Below are 22,018 nucleotides of genomic sequence, written 5' to 3'. Positions count from 1 at the left end.
GAAAGGGAAAAATGAATGAAAAAAGAGTCACTGTAGTATGTAACTGCATTCATGTGCGAGTGATCACTACACTGCTATCATGACTGATTTAGAAGTCTATGTTAATTTTCCATTTCTTCTCTATCTTCTCTAATCAGTGTGGTGTCTTTGTGCAAGAGTCTGCTCTTTATATTTACTTTACCTTATTTATTGACTAACAACTATTCATGGTATTCCCTTAGTACCTTTTAGTGAAATAGTTTATTTTTAACTGACACATGATCATTGTGTCATTGCAAATTCTTCCTTCTAGCTATTTTGAAACCACACTGTGCTACAAGACACCAGAACTAACTGCAACTGTGTGCCCAGTAACCCACCCCTTCTTCAAGTGCGTTATTAAACACAAACAGTATCTAAATACTTTTAAAGTGCCATCTCATCTCAATGTGTTTTACAAACTCAGTATAAGATTCTAGAACTGAGTTTTTCAATTACAGAAAAAGCACACAAACATTAACTGAAACACTGTAGCAATGTGGGCCAGGGTGTATATGTAGCTAAGTGGTGTGTCTCTTGTCAGGCAGGTGAAAGGCACTGAGCTCAATTCTCAGAACCACAAAAAAGTAAAAGAAATTATAACAATATAATCACTCATTAAAAATTAAGGAGAGGCAAAATCTACAATAGACTACCAACCCCAAATCAGAGTACTGAGTCCTGGAGGATAAGAACAGTCAGAGATTGTTTGCTTGCATGACTTGCTGACTAGCTCTGCACCAGAGCTACAGTAACCACAGTAACTAAACACAGACTGTACAGGGGAAACCCCAGATTGCTTCCTCAAATGTGCTTAGTATTATTTAAAAAAAAAAAAATCTGGGGCTGGAGAGATGGCTCAGGGGTTAAGAGCACTGGCTGCAACTCAGAAGGACCCAGGTTCAATTCCCAGCACCCACATAATAGCTCACAACTGTCTGTAACTCCAGTTCCAGAGGATACAGACATACATGTAGGCAAAACACCAATGCACATAAAATAAAAATAAATAAATCTTAAAAAGAAAAAAATTGCATTTTTGTCTAAGACCAATTAAAATAAAGATTTTGGGGTAAAGATTTAAAACCATAAAAAACTGCACTGTGGGATCTAAATGTTCACATTGAGCCTACACTCTTCTTATAAGGGCACAAAGAAAGTAAGATAGGAGCTCACCAAAAACATGTGTATTTTCCTACTTTCTCCTTTAAAAAGAAACAGAGGTATGCTGTAAGAAAGTAGCACTTTTTGACAAAAAGACGAGTCAAAGGACTCAGAAAGAAGAGGACACCGCACAAGCAAGGAGGGCATCTGGGAACTGAGGACTTCACCACAAGAACATGGCAATAATGAATTTGCAAATGAAAGCAGTTTTGGTTTTCACACTCTTTTAAAACAAATTTATGTTAAACATATTTACTATAGCACCTTGATCTTGGAGCTGTTCTTTTACTAAGAAATCAGTTATACAGTAACCATGTGGTATTTATAAGGAATAAATTGTCAAATTCTTTCCTCAGTAGTGTGGGAGACACAAGACTGATATAATCTAACAAATTTTTCAGTGGTGTAAGTTCAGTTAAAAGTGTAGTAAATAGCCGGGCGGTGATGGCGCACGCCTTTAATCCCAGCACTCGGGAGGCAGAGCCAGGTGGATCTCTGTGAGTTCGAGGCCAGCCTGGGCTACCAAGTGAGTTCCAGGAAAGGCACAAAGCTACACAGAGAAACCCTGTCTCGAAAAAACCAAAAAAAAAAAAAAAAAAAAGAAAAAAAAAAGTGTAGTAAATACATATTATGACACAAATAGTACACCAATTCCAAAGACGTAACAACGCCTTCTGAGCCTAAATAAACCATAGAAAAGGAATAAATGTTTTAAAACTAAAATGAAACCAAATATTTCTCTACATAACTTTTAATGATAATCCCATTTTTTCCTGTCCAGTTTAGATATGATCCTAATCCTCTGAACCTGACTCATTATTTGGCAATTTTCCTGAATCTGCTAACTCACCTAGCACAGGACAATGATCTCTGTAGAAAGAACCTCCTTTGGCATCCTGGACACACTTCAGATCAGACTAAGAAAAGAAACCAGAAAAAATAACCCATGAAAACGTCAAGTGTAACGCAGTACCTGAAACAGTCAAGTTTCACTCAGCACACAGCAGAGGGCAGTCCAGGTGGAGAGCCACACTCAACCCCGCCTCCGAAACACCTTACACTGGAACAATGATCTTCAGACAGACCTGATTTACCTTCAGCTATCTAATTTTAAATTCTGAAGTTAACAAAGAACTTCAACACAAATATTTTCAAAAGCACATGGCAAACAATAAACTCTAAGAAATACCCAGTACAGCCGGGCCGTGGTGGCACACGCCTTTAATCCCAGCACTCGGGAGGCAGAAGCAGGCGGATCTCTGTGAGTTCGAGGCCAGCCTGGTCTCCAAAGTGAGTTCCAGGAAAGGTGCAAAGCTACGCAGAGAAACTCTGTCTCGAAAAACCAAAAAAAAAAAAGAAAAAGAAATACCCAGTACTTGAGAAGTGCACAACACATTGACATTTTAAAATAATTTTACCCAAAAAAACCCCCAAAATCTCACCACATTTGATCCTTTCAAACATATTTTTTAAAGATACAAGGCAAATACATGTAAGAAGGGAAATTTAGTAAGATCAAGAGGCCTGCAGGACCAGAGAATGGAACCAAATCCAGCCTTTGATCCTCTGCAGTTAATTTCTCTATCTGGTTAGTTAAGTTCCTTCCCACTTATTTTTACAAGAAAATATATTCATTCTTACTTAGGTACCTGAATGAGAAGACACCTGTGGTTACAAATGATAGGAAATATGGACATTAATCTTTGGTGTTACTTACAAAAAACTTAAAAGTGAGTTAAAGAAAAAACAGAAAACAAGAAAAAAAAAAAAAAACAGATGCACTAAAAAAAATGTCTAAGAGTTATTGGTGTGTATAGGAGGTAACCACATGTCCACACAGAACCCAATGTAACAGGTCATCCTGCACTAAACATGAAATGTTACTCAACCCCAGACCAGACAAAGCCTTTAATTATTTTAATGTACTAGTTTGACTCAGTAATTCTCCCTCTAAAAACCTATCCTAAGAATAGGCCCATAATACACAAAAACACAGGTAAGCACACTGCAGCAGTGGAGAGGGAAGGTGACCCTCAAGACATCTCATCAAATAATGGCACTAACCTCATGAGCCACCAACCTGTCTTCATTTAACTACCTGAACACACATAGCACATACATCTTCATGTGAAACAGTCAGTCAGTTGGAATCCTTAAAACACTCACAATTCAAAAAGCATGCAGTGGCATATGAGTCATGAATATGTAGTAGGTAGGAAATTAGCTGACTAAACAATTAATTTAATCATTAATTAATTTAAATTATAAATATAAATTAATTTAAATTATAAATATAAATCAATTAATTAAATAATCACTAAATAATTAGTGATAAAATTTGGCATTACTAAAGCATTTGCTAGCCAGGCAGTGGTGGCACACGCCTTTAATCCCAGGACTTGAGAGGCAGATGGAGACAACATCTCTGCATTCAAGGCCAGTCTGTTCTACAAAGCAAGTTCCTGGACAGCCAGGATGACACAGAAACCCTGTCTTGAAAAACCAAAGAAAAAAACAAAATGAAAAATTAAAAAAATATATAAATAAAGCATTTGTTTAAGTTTATATTGGCTTTCATATACAAATACAATATAGTAAGGAGGCATGTGGCTAATTTTCTGCTCTCCAAATGGAAGGCAAAGACAGCTGAGAAAAGAATGAAACAAAGAATTCTCTGGGCTGGGGATATCGTTCAGTGCTAGGGCATTTGCCTAACATGCACAAAACCCTAGTATTACAATTAAAATAATAATAATTCCTTAAATGGGAATATATTTAGAATTGAAAGGTTATTAAAGAAATTTGTATTTCAGAATTAATAAACAGGCTGGATATGATGCCCACATAATCTTTAATCCCAGCACTCAGGAGGCAGAGGCAGGCGGATCTCTGTGAGTTCCAGGCCAGTCAGGGCTACACAGTGAGACCCTGTCACAAAATAACATCAGTGTTGGAACAATAGTCCATGAAATACAGAAATATAAAGCATTCTCTTGAGTAAACCTACATTATTCTCCATTTAATTCTAGATGTTACCAAGTCTATCACTTTTTTGCTTTATCTTGTTTTTTATTTTTTCAGAAGGTCTCATTATGTGCCCAAGATGGCCTTGAACTTGAGATCCTCCCTCCTCCACCTCTGGAGTGCTGAGATTACATGTACTACAAGACAATCACATTTAATCATCAATTCTATACTTTACCAAAAAACTAACAGAGGGGCTGGAGAGATGGCTCAGTGATTAAGAGCACTGACTGCTCTTCCTGAGGATCCCAGCACCCACATAATATCAGCTTTCAACTGTTTGCAACTCCAGTTCCAAGGGACTCAACACCCATGGCAAAACACCAATGAATATAAAATAAGAACTCTTAAAAAAAAAAAAAAAAAAAAAACTTTCTTAAAAATAATGTATACTTTTTATCAGCTACCACAGCATAGAATACAAAACCACCTCATGTTAATCCTAGTCTCCAAATCTACTCCAAGGAGTAGCCCTATAGATGATTCTTATTTTTGGTTTAGATTTTAAAAGCTAAATCTACTAGTTATTTTACTATAGCAAAAGCATATTTGCTATTACGTAGTTTATACTGGGTCAGGTGTGAGGAGCTGACGTCCTCACTCTACAGACCTCCTTTCCTGCTGCAGACCGTGGCTCAGACACGTCTGCTCCAACAGCAGAGAGAGTGCACGAAAGCTCGAGACGGACCGCTGGCACCCTGGCCCGCCCACTGCACCCACTGCAGGGCTGTGATTTCACTACTCACCATGCCCTCAAAGCCAACTCTGTAAAGGTTCTTAGCACCGTTATCCCAGAGAACATATGCTGCACTGTGTGGGCTCGACGCACTCCAGTCTTGGATTTCCGTTACCTAACAGAGTTTAAAGGGAAAAAAATATTTTTTTAAAAAATGAAAGAAGCCAGGCAGCAGTAGCACACACCTTTAATCCAGGCACTCAAAAGGCAGAAGCAGGAGGATCTCTGTGAGTTCAAGGCCAGCCTGGTCTACAGAGCAAGTTCAAGGACAGCCAGAGATGCATAAAGAAACCCTGTCTCAAAAAAACAAAAGACAAAAAAAAAAAAAAAAATAGCAAAGAGGTTAGATGCTTTAATTATACGGAAATCTTAAAAAGCTTTTCGTCAACTTATGTAACAAAGTAAAGAAAAATGCCGATTTGCCAAATATGTCACTTTTAGCATGGTTGAATTATCAATAAAGTCCTATTTTTCTAGAATTATAAGTTTTATTAAGATAGAATATCCCTGAGTAGCCCATCCTCACCTCAAACTCAAAATTCTCCTGCCTCAGCCTCCCAAGAGACAGAAGTGCAGGATGTGTGTTTATGATGGTTTTTTCCTTGTGGTCCTCAGCCCTGGGCTTCTCTGCATGCCAGGCAAGCACTCTACTGCCGAGTCGTACCCCAGTCTGCTGTCCTGTTTGTTTGGGGGGAGCTGTCAGAACACAGCCTAGGGTGACCTCAAACTTCCTGTTTGGATTACGGGGTTATGTCACCACATCTGACCTTACCTGAAGAGTTAGGAAGTACATTCTAATTACCACTGTAGAAAATTTTAATTGGGAGGCAAAGGAATTACATTAATATGTGGTGATATATTGTGTACCCTAATAAAATTTATCTGAAGATCAGAGACTAGAACAAACCACTAGATTAAACATAGAGGCCAGGCAGTGGTAGCACACACCTTTAATCTTCACTCTGTAGTCCAGGCCGGCCTCGAACTCACAGAGATCCGCCTGCCTCTGCCTCCCGAGTGCTGGAACTAAAGGCGTGCACCACCACTGCCCGGCACACACCTTTAATCTTAACACAGGGAGGCAGACATCTGTCTAGATCTCTGTGAGTTCAAAGCCACCCTAGACTACATGAGATTGACTCAGTCTAGGAAAGAAAACAGCCAGACAGTGGTAGCATACACCTTTAATCTCAGTACTTGGGAGTCACACACCTTTAATCCCAGCACTAGGAAGGGTGAGACAGAAAGTGATGTGGCTGGGCGGAGAGAGGAATATAAGGTGTGAGGAGACAGGAACTAATGCCTTTTGGCTAAAGGCTTTTCAGCAGAAGCGTCCCTTTCAGCTAGAGGCTCTTGCAGGCTGAGGAGTTGGTGAGGTAAGAGGTAGTGACTGTGGCTTGCTCTGCTTCTCTGATCTTTCACCCTAGTAACAGGCCCAGGTTTATTATAAGACCTTTAGGAATTCGTACAACATTAATAGGTTATCAAAAAATGAATAATGTGAATTTTAAAATCCTTTAAGAACACAGCTTACTATTTTTAGCCAACTATCCAATACATAATTTAAAATCTTTAAGCACGTATCTAAACAACTGGAGATAAACCTGTTTTCTAGTCAGCTCAAGATGACAAATGCCAAGTTGTGAAGAATGGCAGTGAGTGACACGGAGCCGCTCAGCTGCCGAGAAAGCAGGCTACCGCAGCTCCTACAGCACGTTGTGGTGGGCACACAGACAGCGTCCCACCCACAGACAACTGACTCTTACAACTTACCTGGTTAAACTCTAACCTGTTCTGTCTTTCCCCCTCCCTGACACGCACAAACACACCCACACATGCATGCAGCTGGCACTCTCAGCTTTCTAAGAACAGGGAGCTGCTCACACACAATCCAAATGACTTTTCTCCAGACACTCATATCCACCAGCACTTCACAAACATAAAAAACAGACTATTATTACTTTAAATAAAAATACACATTAAACTTTCTTTCCTGCTCTGTACTAAAGAAACAGTTTTGTGGGGTAGGTATTTGGCAATGCTTTTGTAGAAATAAAATGATTTCATTTTTAGGATTTAATGAACCATTTGAGAAATGCTTTAAATTACTAATAAGGCCATATATTCTTTTAAATTTCTATATGTGTTGTAAAAAACAGAATATGTATACTTTTAATTAAAAAAAAAGAAATGAACACGCTTATAATTATTCTACTACCTTTAAAAATGAATGGCATAGTGGTGGTGGTGGCACACGCCTTTAATCCCAGTACTCAGGAAGCAGAGGCAAGCTGATCCCTGTGAACTTGAGGCCAGTCTGGTCTGCAAAGTGAGTTCCAGATTAGCCAGGGCTGTTACACAGAGAAATCCTGTCTCAAAAAAAAAAAAAAAAAAAAAAAAAAAAAAAAAAAAAAGCAAAAAACAAAGAATTCCAAGACTTTTCAAGACCCTGTGTGCTCATCATCTCCTCCCCTCCACCTGTCTCTCAAGAGGCAACCATCTTTCTAATTTAGCCCATCACTGCCCTACCATGCTTTAGGAGTCTTCCCAGTTAACCACCGCACAATCTCACACAGCAAGTCTGTAATGTGCTGAGTGAGCATGCAACATGTTGTCTGTAACAACAACCTTCCTTCAGATTTGAACAGAACCAGTACTTCATGTTGTAAATTTAACACTACCTTAAGTAGTGTTAATTTAGATTAACTAATTTAGATTGACTTATTTCTATTTATTTGTACATGTGTGTGCCTGCATGCAGGAGCTCACAGAGGCCAGAAAAGGGCTTTGGGTCCCCTGGACAAGAGTTACAAGCAGTTGTGAAGCCACCATGTAGGTGCTGGGAATGGAACCCAGATCCTCTGCAAGAGCATGCAATGCTCATAACAACTGAGCCATCTCTCCAGCCCCCAAAAATCTATTTTATTAATATTTTATTTATTTATCAGTATGAGTGAGGTCCTAGGTTCAACCTTCAGTACCACAAAAAAAGAAAAACATAGATGATGGATCAGGGTTTCTTCAACAAATAAATGACTTATTTTGTTTTTGTTTTTCGAGACAGGGTTTCTCTGTGTAGCTTTGGAGCCTGTCTTGGATCTCTCTCTCTATAGACCAGGCTGGCCTTGAACTCACAGAGATCCGCCTGGCTCTGCCTCCCGAGTGCTGGGATTAAAAGCGTGTGCCATCACCACCAGGCCAATAAATGACAGTTTTAAAGGCTTATAATTTGTGAAGTTAGGCAATGAATGCCTAGGAATCTGCTTTGACGTATGAGATTTTTTTTCCATCAAAAGTGTTTTTAAAAGAAGGAATATGACTTAGCATATATAAAATAGCAAATAACAAACTAAAACTGAAGTGATAATTCACAGCTTCAGGAATGCCTACTTTTATTCCTTTTCCTGTTTTCCCAAAAATGCTGACTGGCTAGTGTTCTGTTGTTTGTCAACGTAATACAAGCTCAAGTCATCTGGGAAGAAGGAACCTTAACTGAGGGGCTGCCTCGATCAGAGCCTGTAAGTAAGCCTCTAGGCTTTTCTTAATTAAGAAGTGGGAGGTGCCACCCCTAAGCAGGTGGTCTTGAGTGAGCAGGCCATAGGAAGCCAATAAGCAGCACTCCTCACAGCTTCTACTTCAGTCCTTGCGTCTCTAGATGGTGGGACATAACCTGCAGGACACAGTACCAGCCTCACCCCAGGCTAGTTTCTGTCAGTATTCTTGTCACAGCAACAGAAAGCAAACTGCAACAATCAAGTTCCACTTCTGTGGCTTCAGGGTACCACCTCACAGCAGCTGTCTTACAAGACATTTGCAAAAATCACTTCTAATCCTCTGCCTACATATCTGTGGGAAAGGAGACAAAATGATTTTCGGAGTAAAAATATTAATTTTTGCCTTCTTTGAACTTTCTAAAGCTGTGCTCTACCAAAAGATAGAGTATGTAAAGCATAACGGGACAAAGAACAAGGGAGAGAGAACGGCACCCAGGAAAATAATAGGACATAAAAAGAGCCTGCCAGGTGGGGCACCAAGCACGTGGGGTAATTCATCCAGACTATAGCCAATGTTGAACAGGCTGAAAGCTCTTATCAAGATCTCCACCGCCAGGTGGTGATGGCAAACACCTTGAGTTCAAGGCCAGCCTGATCTACAGAGCCAGTCCCAGGACAGCCAGGGCTACACGGAGAAACCCTGTACCAAAAAAATTTTTTTAATTAAAAAAATCTCCACTGCTGGTATATTTTGCTGACCTGAGAACACGATGCCCACTTCACCTGGCCCAAATCTCAAGGGCATCAAGTGTACTGTCTGTTTGGACTACATAATGATGACGTTCCATTTGCCCCTCTGCCACCCATTTCCTGATAGAAACACTAGCAAGGTGTCTGTCCCCCTCTCTCTCCCACAGACACGGAGGTGGGAACAGTACACTTTATCCTATTTATAAACCTATGGTGGGCTCTGGTGAGCTTAAAAGCAAACACTAGCCAGCAATGCATCTCCTCTGACAGTATTCTTACCCACTGGCGAGCCCTACTTCTGCGACCTGGCATCCTGCGTGGGGCTCTGTGTTCCCGGAACTCATGCATGGCCATGCCTACTGACAAGTCCAGAAGGGTTCTCACAGATTTTAGAGATGCCAAAGAAAAACAAGTCACCACAGACCACTCTGTTCCTATTTTTCTGAGAGCCTTCATCTAAAAGGAACATTCTGCCCTGCCGATACAATAGCTAGGTCTGTGACTGCTACTTTCTTTTTCAAAACATAAACACCAATTGCTATAGGGACAATACTAAACAAAAAGTAATAAATGAAAACAAAAAACAGTAAACACAAAATAAGGCTATTAGTTACTTTGGAGGAGGGTAGCAAATGGGACAGGCACAGAGGCTTTTAAAGACTCTCATATATTCTATTCTTTTTTGGGGGGGAGGTACTGTGGGATATACTGTATGCTGTAAATATATGTTACTATGATTGATTGATAAAATGCTGACTGGCCAATAACCAGACAAAAAGGATAATGTAGGCAGGACAAGGAGAAAAAGGAATACTGGGTGAAAAAAAAAGGGTAAGTAAAAAAACACTAGCCTGCCGCCCAGGGAACAACATGTAAAGACAACAGGTAAAGCCACGGAACACATGGCAACATATAGATTAACAGAAATAGGCTGAGTTTACATATAAGAGCTAGTCAATGGTAGGCCTGAGCCAATGGCCAAACAGTTCAATTATTATAAGCTTCTAAATGATTATTTTATAAATAATTACGGGGTCTGTAGGGCTAAACAAGACTAAAAAAAAACTTCAGCTACAAATGGCACCCAGCGTGGGGCTAAACAGAACTTAAAAAAAAAAACCAACTACAGGGGGGTGTTCGAGACAGGGTTTCTCCGTGTAACAGTCCTAGCTGTCCTGGAACTCGCTCTGTTCACCAGGCTGGCCTCCAACTCACAGAGACCCACCTGCCTGTGCCTCCCAAGTGTGCCACAACAGCCAATGTTTATGTTTTCCACAGCTCTGTGAATCACATACAGGAACACACTGAGGTTCTCACTGAGCTACACCTTCAGCCTCTTAGATAAAATTTTAGCAGCAGGAACATCAAGAACACGAGGCGCTACTTAGGAAGGACTGGTCCCCATGGAGTCCTCAGGAAGGCACCTCTGGACCACCAAACAGCAAAATGGAGCCTGAGGTAAAATCCACCTAACAACCTTCTCAGGAAACAGCACCACTCACAAATAAACAGGAACACTATTTTCTCCCCAAAAGAAAAAGAAAGAAATGAAGATTTTTAAAACTTGTTCCTGGCATGAAAATAAATGGGCCAAGACATGCGCTTACAGCAGCAATAGAAATCTCAACACTCCCGAACACATGGTGAATTTTTAAAAGTCCATACCTTTCCTCTACGCCCATTACCCCCATCTTGGTCTTCCCACTGCCAGTCCACTCCTCGTACGACTCTGGCACCTGCAAAGATTCCTCTGGCTGTAATCTTCTTAGATTTTCTACGAGACTCTAACAGAACCCTAAAAACAAAAGTTTTGTTTTCACGTTTTATAAAGCTGAGAAATGGTGACTTCTATGTAAAAAAGTAAAACCCTTTATGGGGAAAGTGTTAGCTCCTTAAAAGAAAGATAACACTGCACTGCCCATTTTACAAAGGAGGAGCTCAAGGCATGAAAAAAAGGTTTTCCTCATAAAAACTTGAAAGCGATGGAATCAGAACAGCCTCCTAGTGTGAGCACCTCAGGCTGTGGCTCTAAGTGTCCTCTGTCAGGGCCTACTGAAGAGAGTATCCCAGGGTAAACTGCAAACACACTTGGCTGTGACTTAGGGCACAGTTAGTGGCAGCACTTTGGTCACCTCAAGAGCATGATCTGTCTACAAAGAACAGTAGATCTCTATTTCTGTCAAATGTCATCAAGAACAGTAAGCTGGGTTCAGAGTGGGGGTGGAGGGGTGTCCTAAGAATCTGTGAAAAGTGAGCAATGAATCAAACGCCCAGAGAACTGCATGAATGCCAGAAAACTGAATCTGAAGCCAGGTTTGACTACACTGCACTGTCTCCAGAGTACTGCACACCATGAGCACTTACACACTGCACTGCACTGTCTCTAGAGTACTGCACACCATGAGCATTTACACACTACACTGCACTGTCTCTAGAGTACTGCACACCATGAGCACTTACACACTACACTGTCTCTAGAGTACTGCACACCATGAGCACTTACATACTACACTGTACTCTGGAGTACTGCACACCATGAGCACTTACACACTGTACTGTCTCTGGAGTACTGCACACCATGAGCACTTACACACTACACTGTCTCTAGAGTACTGCACACCATGAGCACTTACACACTACACTGCACTGTCTCTAGAGTGCTGCACACCATGAGCACTTACACACTACACTGTCTCTAGAGTACTGCACACCATGAGCACTTACACACTGCACTGTCTCTAGAGTACTGCACACCATGAGCACTTACACACTACACTGTCTCTAGAGTACTGCACACCATGAGCACTTACACACTACACTGTCTCTAGAGTACTGCACACCATGAGCACTTACACACTGCACTGTCTCTGGAGTACTGCACACTAAGAGCACTTACACACTGCACTGTCTCTAGAGTACTGCACACCCATTAGCACTTACACACTGCACTGTCTCCAGAGTACTGCACACCATGAGCACTTACACACTGCACTGTCTCTAGAGTACAGCACACCATGAGTACTTACACACTACACTGTCTCTAGAGTACTGCACACCATGAGCATTTACACACTACACTGCACTATCTCTAGAGTACTGCACACCATGAGCACTTACACACTACACTGCACTGTCTCTAGAGTACTGCACACCATGAGCACTTACACACTACACTGCACTGTCTCCAGAGTACTGCACACCATGAGCACTTACACACTGCACTGTACTGTCTCCAGAGTACTGCACACCATGAGCACTTACACACTACACTGCACTGTCTCTAGAGTACTGCACACCATGAGCATTTACACACTACACTGCACTGTCTCTGGAGTACTGCACACCATGAGCACTTACACACTACACTGCACTGTCTCTAGAGTACTGCACACCATGAGCACTTACACACTACACTGCACTGTCTCCAGAGTACTGCACACCATGAGCATTTACACACTGCACTGTCTCTGGAGTACTGCACACCATGAGCATTTACACACTGCACTGTCTCTGGAGTACTGCACACCATGAGCACTTACACACTACACTGTCTCTGGAGTACTGCACACCATGAGCACTTACACACTATACTGCACTGTCTCTAGAGTACTGCACACCATGAGCACTTACACACTACACTGCACTGTCTCCAGAGTACTGCACACCATGAGCATTTACACACAACACTGCACTGTCTCTAGAGTACTGCACACCATGAGCATTTACACACTGCACTGTCTCCAGAGTACTGCACACCATGAGCACTTACACACTACACTGTCTCTAGAGTACTGCACACCATGAGCACTTACACACTGCACTGCACTGTCTCTGGAGTACTGCACACCATGAGCACTTACACACTACACTGTCTTCGGAGTACTGCACACCATGAGCATTTACACACTGCACTGTCTCCAGAGTACTGCACACCATGAGCATTTACACACTGCACTGTCTCCAGAGTACTGCACACCATGAGCATTTACACACTGCACTGTCTCCAGAGTACTGCACACCATGAGCATTTACACACTGCACTGTCTCTGGAGTACTGCACATCATGAGCACTTACACACTGTACTGTCTCTGGAGTACTGCACACCCATTAGCACTTACACACTGCACTGTCTCTGGAGTACTGCACACCCATGAGCATTTACAAACCTTGGGAAAGATTTCACTCAATTATTTGAGCCAGCTGCTTTCTCTAAGGCCATATGCCCCTTACTTGTCTACATCCTTTTTACTCAGATTTTAGGCTTTTGTTTTTTGAATGTTATCTTATTGTTATATTCATTTTTAAAAACCTATTTATCATTCCTTAATTTTAATTTTAAGCAAAAACCAAAAATAACTTTTTTTTTTCCCCCAAAATACTCAGTTTGAGTGGCAGGACTGTAATTTAAAATGAGATGCTGTGACTCAATGTGACTGAAATGAGATACAGTTTCCCTATTACTCCTAGCTGTGGCTCTCTAAATGACTTGCTCAAGTGCAGTATCCTATCTACATGAGAAGACTCCACTACCTAAAACTCCACACCCATTAACTATATCCCTGTCATCAATCCTAAGATCTTAGACATTATCCTGTCCAAAACATCATATGATATTCATTCATGATCCATCATTCTTCTTAAATTATAAACTCCTTAAGAAAACTATCTTCAAATCACAAATACAGAAGCTACCATATGGTCTCTCTCTGTGTGTATATGCATTCATGTATGCATGCATCTGTATGTGCAGGTGTGCATACACATGTGTGAAGGTCAGGGGTCAATGTTAGGTGTCACTCAATCACTTTTCCACCTTACTTTTTGAAAGGATGTCTCACTGAACCTGGAGTTTGATGTTCAGCTAGATGGACCAGCCAGACCTCCAAGTTTCCTCCTGTCTGTCTCTCCAGCCTGGCATTATAGAAATGTGCCACTATACCCAGCTTTCCTCAGGTGCTGGGTATTTAAAGGAAGCACCCCAGGGCTGTGCAGCAAGCATTTTACCAACTGAGCCATGCCTCAAGTCCCTATCTATAATAAATGCCTGTTGACTCAATTAGCAGGCCATAGTATTCATCAGATAGAAATTAAAACAAAGGGTATAAAAAAAAGAAAATTATTCAATGGGGGAGGGGGGGTTGGGAGGTGCCCGTGCATTTCCAACTGTTCAGCAATGCTAAGTCTCCATGCTAAAAAAAAAAAAAAAAAAAAAAAAAAATTTAGAGGAAATTATTGTATAAAAAAATCAATAATAATTGGAGATCAGCCTGGATTACATACTGAGTTCAAGGCCAGCCAGAGCTATACAGTAAGACCATGTCTTTAAAGAAAGAAATAAGAAACCCACATATAATAAAATTCTACCTTCACAGGGTCTCTCACAAATCTACAAGTTCAATCCCACCTAGTCTAGCCTGCTATTCATTTCCCCCAAAACTAAATCTAAACTGTCAAAAGCGACTTTCTAATCCTACTTTTAAAGCTAATAGGATAAAACAAAAAGTCATGACTGAAGAAAAACTTGTTTCCCTTACCGTTCACTTCCTGGTGTAGTAATCCTGTAAAAGCGATGCCTTAAGTGATGTTTATCTCCATGATAACAAACGGTGCACAAGTCATAATTTGTGCACTCTGCACATTTCCATCGAATGCCAATGATTGGTTGTTGGCGGCAAGTATCACACATAGTTCCATCATGCTTGATGCCTATGGAAACAGTCACATGCTTAGATTACTCTCAAATACTTATTTGCACACTACTGTGTTGGGAAATCATAATAGCATATTACAGGTTATTTTAACAAAGGACGGGGGAAAAAAACTCAACACATCTAATTTCAAGGTGACAGATCTGAAATACTTTGATCAATATAAATTATAAGCTAAACATTAATAAAACACAAACCAGTATTATTTCCCTAGCTCTCATCCATAAATAGAAATCTGGACGTAAAGAAATCTTTTCCCACCATCTAAGCATTTCTGACTATAAATACTCAAAACCAGAGGCTGATTAAAGCACTACAGTGTGAAGGTGAAGCCCAGGGTTCAGATGTGCAAAACCCACATAATGCCAAGTGGGCTGCCTGCCTGTAATCTCCAGCACTCAGATGTGGACCAGGCTACACAAGCCTTTATCAGATATTCCGTCCCAACAAATGGACAGCATACCCAATGTCAACCTCAGGCCTCCACATGCACACACATTTGTGTCCACACATCTGCAAACAGGTATGATACAAACATACACACATATATATGAAGGGAAAAAACGCTTCCGGACTGTTGAGAGAACTGCAACTTATTGTCCAGGTAAATAATTACTCCAAAAGAAATGGACTTTTATCATCATGGTATCATGGAAACAAACCATCAATATACTTAATAAGCACTTAGCAGTGTTTGCCCCCATAAAAACTAAGTTTTAGAAAACTATTAGCTAAGGGTGGGGATGGTGACACACCCTGTAATCCTAGCACTTAAGAGATGGGAAAAGGGGATCAGGAATTCAATGTCACCCTTAGTTACACAGCAACTCCCAAGCCACCCTAAGCTACATGAGGAGGCAGTAAGATGCCTCAATAGCTCAGAATGCTTGCTGCCAAGCCTGACACCTGAGTACCATCTTTAAGACCCACTCAAGAGAAAGGAGGAAAACAACTCTAACAGGTTGTCTTCTGACCTCCACACACTCTCTAAGGCACATGTGAACAAACTCAATAAATAGTAAAAAAGGAAGATTAGCAGTTGGTGCTAAGAGCTGGCTCAGAGGTTAAGAACATAAACTGTGCTTCAGAGGAAGTAATTTCTGTCCCCAGCACCCTCGACAGGCAGCTCAGCTCCATGGAATCCAGCATCCTTTTCTGGACTCTGAGGGGCATCTGCACACACTCCAGACACTTAAAAATCTTTAAATGGAAAACAACACTATAGTGCGTGATCTTCCCCTTAAAGGATGAACTTGTTACTACTTGTAACCTCCCTCAGATTGCTCACATAGGGATGAAACAGACACTGAAAGACCACGACAAATTAAGTAACCTTAGGATTAGGGTAATTCTCCTTTATTATCCTTGACACTATTGTCACTGCTCAGAAGTTGAAACCAGAATGCTTTAAGTAGCATGTGGCTTTGTGACACCAGTGTCACCACTTCACAAGCACACCCTGGCCACTCAACTATAGCTATGAGCTAGCTCAAGCTCTTTGTGACCTCATATAAAATGTTAATACACATTTCAAATTAGAGGCAGGCAGAGAAGAAGGTGGAATTTTGATTAACTAAGATTAGCCATGCTAAAGATTCTCAGTGAGTAACATGTAAATCTTTTTTTTTTTTTTTTTTTTTTGGTTTTTTTTGAGACAGGGTTTCTCTGTGTAGCTTTGCGCCTTTCCTGGAACTCACTTGGTAGCCCAGGCTGGCCTCGAACTCACAGAGATCTGCCTGGCTCTGCCTCCCAAGTGCTGGGATTAAAGGCGTGCGCCACCACCGCCCAGCTATGTAAATCTTTTATCTGTATTATTTTCTCCTTTGGAGAAAGCACAATGTTCTTTAGTGGTAAGGCAGTATGTTTTAAAACTCTAAGAATGTGCAGTATGTTGCCATGATCATAGTGTCTCTTCAAGGCAATAGAAACCCATATTTTTTTAACTCCTCATGGAGGCAGGCAGGGATTCAAATATCACTTTCTATAATATCAAGAGAGGGCAGAATCTCAGTACTTGAAGTGCAGAGGCAGGAGGACTGAATTCAAGCCCAGCCTAGGCTACATGGGGAGAACTTATCTCAAAAAGAAAAGAGAAGGAAGAAAGGGAGGGAAGCTATCAACCAAAAGCCAATAATAATTCTCTAGTTAGGCTGAGGAAATGCCTCGGTAGCAGAGCGTAAAGTATCTATGCAGTCAACAGCCAGCACCAAAACAAATCAGAATGAGTAAGGGAAGAGTTTCAAAGAAATGATAGATGAGTAAACCTTTCAAAGAAAGGAAGAAGTCATAGAAGAACAAGAACAAGAGGTGCCATACTTCAGCAGGACCATAAAATATAATCAAAGGTTTGAGATAAATTACAATTAGACTGGGAACTGACAAGTTCAGACATGGTTTCTGACCTGTATATTGATAGTGTTATATTAAATGATTAAAAACAGGGTAGGTGATTTAAGACCCTAATTCTATAATGTACTAGTTACACAAAATTTTAAATCAGTTTAAAATATGCTAGGTCCAATACTGTCATTTAAAAACTGAGAAAACACTTCCTTTCAAATGGAGGCCAAAGCAATACAGAGGTGAACCTTAAGGGCTTTAATATGTATTCACTGAATGTACTAGGTCCTCTACATGAACAACCTAGTGATCAAAATTACATATCCTACTGGTCAAATTCTATAGCCTTTAAACAGAGGATACTCAATACTTAAAACCCCAGTTCCTCACCGAGTATTTGATCATTCAGGTGTGAATTAAGCCCACTCCCCCTAAAGCTCTGGTGCTCCAGATACATGTATCCTCCCAGTTCCTTTCAGTTGTTTTCGCTCCAAAGCTGCCAGGGAAAACAGCCCTCAGCCTAGCAGATGACCCACCCACCACCTCCCACCAGTTAATCAAGACACTCGTACACTACGGCAAGTTTGGTCTGGCTATCAATCATCAAATTTATCATCAGCCACAGATCCCAAAGAAATTATCCTCTAGTCTAAGGAGACTGCAAACTGAAATTTAAAACCACAGAAGCACAGCCAGTATCTATCAGTGCTTCAGTCAGTGAGTGCACGTCAAAGGACTGAACTGCAACTCTCATCTGCTCCTCCGTCTGGGGTCATGAAGGAAGGCACAGCAAAGGGGCTTGGCTCTTTCCTTTATCACAGAATGATTCAGCAAGAAAAAGGTACACAGGAAATCCTTAAATCAGACAAAATGTTTGTAGTCATCCCTTAGATATTAAGAATGGATTATACTATATACTATGTTTTAAAATCACCATATAATTAATAGTATATAACGTTCATTTTATAACAATAATTCTGGAATTACTTCTATTGTCATTACTACAAAAGTTCATAAAGTAAAAACATGTTCTCTCACAAGTTTTATCAGCAAATTCTGAAGTTCATCAACAAATAAATGTATTTGAAGGGTCATAATTATCTGATACAGGACAATGAAAATGATCATTCAGTTTTCCTAAAATAGAAATGTTTGTAGAAATGTCAAGAATCACAATATATCTTATAAATTTTTAAAAACACATAGGCCTGTGAGATGGCTCAGTGGGTAAAGGTGCTTGCCACCAAGCTGGATGACATCACTAAGTTAGATCAATGGGACTCACTCAATAGTGGAAAGAGAACCAACTCCCGGAAGTTGTCCTTTGACCTCCATCTATACATAGTAAATAAATGTGGCTTTTTTAAAGTAAATAAAGAAAAAATTCACAGATTTTAGTACTGAAATCAATGTATACTGTTTTAGATATGCATTATACTAATTATACTGCTAAAGAACTAGAGTTTTTTTTAAATGAGGGAATATGACGACCTGTATTTTTAAAATATTACCACACTGATCTAGATGCCATCCCATCTGCTCTCAGTAGCAGACACTGACACTCCACCATGAAAAAGTAGGGTTCAACTCCCCTCCTCAGAACTAACAGTGTGAACTTCTGGTGTTAGGTCACGAAAGCCTATGCAGATGTCAGCAGTGGTCCTATCTGGTTACTCTCACTCTCACTGTGTGTTGGAAGCTTGGAGCCTAAAGCTCAAGCCTGGCTGCAATGCAGCAGCCACAGAGCAGCCAACCAGGAGGACAGAGCTACAGAGAAATACCCAAGAATCCCTGAGTGCAACCAGAACCCCAGCTAAATCTTCAAATGCTGTAAAGTGAAGACAAGACCTTTCTTATTCTGGCTCCAAATTTCTGACCTACAGGAGCCAACACATAAATCATTTTGCATATGGCTTTTGAGTTATGTTAGGTAACCTTGTTAACTGTAACAAATATCAAAAGTTAAAAATATAACAAATATCAAAAGTTAAAAATATCTTGTATTTGTTACAATTCTCCTACAATACAATGTACCAAAAATAAGGAACTAAATGTGATTTTTAAAAGGGAAAGAAAAGAAAATCATCTAAGTAGTAGTACAAAGTTTAACCCTAGAACTGCAACTCTCATCTGCTCCTCCGTCTGGGGTCATGAAGGAAGGCACAGCAAAGGGGCTTGGCTCTTTCCTTTATCACAGAATGATTCAGCAAGAAAAAGGTACACAGGAAATCCTTAAATCAGACAAAATGTTTGTAGTCATCCCTTAGATATTAAGAATGGATTATACTATATACTATGTTTTAAAATCACCATATAATCAATAGTATATAACGTGGGCCTAGAAATGCAGGTCAGCAGTACAGAGCACTTGCCTATGATGCTCCATAGGGTTGGATTCCCAGCATCACAGGAACAGGAAGAATGAACAAAAGTTAATTAGCAAATATTTCAATTTTAAGGAGGATTTTCTAAGCATGAAACAATCTCAGAAGCTACATGTGGAGTGAGTACACAAATTTGTACACACATATGCAGAGGGCTTCCCATCTTTGTACTGATGCTGAGGATCCACACTCAGGTCCTCCACTTGCACGGCAAACACCTGACTCACTGAGCCAGCTCCCCAGCTCCCATATTCTGTTATTTATGTTTCCGAATTGCTTAAACTTTTATTAGGAGAATATTGTTAATTTTGTAATTTGAGGAGAAAAGCAATGGAAACCAACTTTATTTCTCAAACTGGCATAGTTCAAAGGTAAGATTTCAAGACTGAGTGGATGCATCCATCATAATCCCAGCACCACCAGGTGGAGTGAGGAAGACCACCACAAGTTCTGGACCAGCCAAGGCTACACAGTGAGACCATGAGTCAAAAGATCAAAAATAAATAAAAATCAAAAGTAAAAGTAAAAAACTAAAAATACTATTCCAGGTTTATTAGATATGTCAAGAAAAGTCAATCAGATACTAATGAGAGAAAAATACAGACACAACCTCCGCTGAAGACATTCATACAATGTTTCAAATCATTTAAGACTTTTATCCCGCTTTCAAAATCTTTTTAAGGCACAAATAATTATTTGTATAAAGACAAAAATTTAACAGATGTTGAAAATATGGGGCCATATGAATACAAACTATATTAACCCACAAAGGAAATTTTATAGTTAAAACACACAAAATGTCACCATGGTTAAATATTTTTATCAGTTTACCTAGTCTGCAAATAAAATGAAACATTTTATTTTTAAAAATTACATGCTATACTGCACAAACTAGAAAGAAAATTGCTAAAATATGCTGTGAAACTGCCCTTTGCAGTTTTCCCAAGGATCTACACTAAGCATGTGTTAATTCTAAGAATTGGAAAAAAAGAACACTTAAAAATGAAACTACTGGGCCGGGCGGTGGTGGCGCACGCCTTTAATCCCAGCACTCGGGAGGCAGAGCCAGGCGGATCTCTGTGAGTTCGAGGCCAGCCTGGACTACCAAGTGAGTCCCAGGAAAGGCGCAAAGCTACACAGAGAAACCCTGTCTCGAAAAACCAAAAAAAAAAAAAAAAAAAAAAAAATGAAACTACTGCACCAGAGATGTTGGGTATCTCACTTAAAATCTTCCATTAGTAAGAGGGCACACAGCTGCTACTGAGATTTTTTTTTTAACCTTACATTGAGTTATATCTCGCTTATGAAGACATCTGCCATTTCACAAGTATACTATCCAAACCACACACAGTAATCTCTATCTCATTGCAGGAAAGCTGACCAAAATTGTTGTCACAGACACCAGTAGTAGTAAACATCCACAAAATGGTTATGTTTCTGAACAGACCAGAGTAGAACTCCACGTAGTCCATTATCCCAAAAGTAAAGCACACTGACCCAGTCAACACCTCTAGAACTAATTGTGCAGCTGAGCAAAGAGGACAAAAAAAATTCAATAAAAAAATTTATTAGTCCCCACCTAATAAAAAAGCAGTTTGTAACTACTGCCCTATATATATTTTTCATCTCTAAGTTCCTTTTCTACAAAGTACAATGATAACATTCATGAGCTCATAAACTGCATACAGACACACAAGGACAACAGGCATCACACAGGGAAAAAAGCAACCTTCTGCAATTTACAATTAATGGTTTTAAAGACTACTTCAGGAAAACCACCAATGCACACAAAAGCACATCTAAATCCTTTCTTGGTTCCCACAGTTCAAATGCCAACAAAGCCACTGAACAGCTGTGAAACAGACCAGCACTGAGACTTAGAAAAAAAGTAAACAAGCAACCCTCCCACTACCACCATTGGCACTGTAGGACTTATAAGGAGAATGCAACTGAATGCAACAAAAGCTGATGGTTAAATAAAACCTAAAGCGGGAGAAAGGGCATTAAACCAGGCCAACATTTCCATGATCTTTAAGGATGCTAAAGCTTAGCATTTCTCATCTAAAACTGTTAGCTCCAGCAGAGTTCCCTAGCTAAACCTATTAGCACTTTTTCTCCTTGCTGCTGCATGTGGCATTACCCTGGAGAGTTAGTTAATGCTCTTTTCTCCCATGCTTTATGAAAACACCTGCCACCACTAAATGAACGACATGATGAAAGCTTTGACCCATTCTACTAAAATTCAAATGACCATCTGCTCTCAGTTTTCACAGCATCTCTCCTAAGTTCAACAAAGAATTTATATAGCTAACAACTTTGCATTGAAAATATTTAGATACAGTACAGTATGTTGGCAAGATCAATAATCAAAAATAAAAATAAATAAGCTCTTAAGAGAA

The 22,018-nt window shown here is 40.1% G+C and overlaps 1 protein-coding gene across 2 annotated transcripts in view; it reads right to left on the bottom strand.

Annotated features, from left to right (window-relative positions):
* The window catches only part of Mib1 (MIB E3 ubiquitin protein ligase 1), a 115,864-nt gene that overhangs the window by 78,727 nt on the left and 15,119 nt on the right, over nt 1-22,018 (bottom strand). For both annotated transcript variants that reach the window (XR_009375257.1, XM_059246268.1), the window contains exons 2-5: nt 14,722-14,893; nt 10,852-10,981; nt 4,953-5,057; nt 2,033-2,099 (exon numbers count right to left, since the gene is read on the bottom strand). Coding sequence is in view for 1 of the 2 variants with exons in the window: in XM_059246268.1 (XP_059102251.1) it covers nt 2,033-2,099; nt 4,953-5,057; nt 10,852-10,981; nt 14,722-14,893 (474 nt within the window). In the remaining variant the exon portion in view is untranslated. The remainder of the gene's footprint in view (nt 1-2,032; nt 2,100-4,952; nt 5,058-10,851; nt 10,982-14,721; nt 14,894-22,018) is intronic.

The sequence above is a fragment of the Peromyscus eremicus genome, chromosome 19 (genome assembly GCF_949786415.1).
Source record: "Peromyscus eremicus chromosome 19, PerEre_H2_v1, whole genome shotgun sequence".
NCBI lineage: Eukaryota > Metazoa > Chordata > Mammalia > Rodentia > Cricetidae > Peromyscus > Peromyscus eremicus.
Note: the sequence above shows the minus strand (reverse complement) of the source record. Positions and strands in the feature narration are given on the sequence as shown.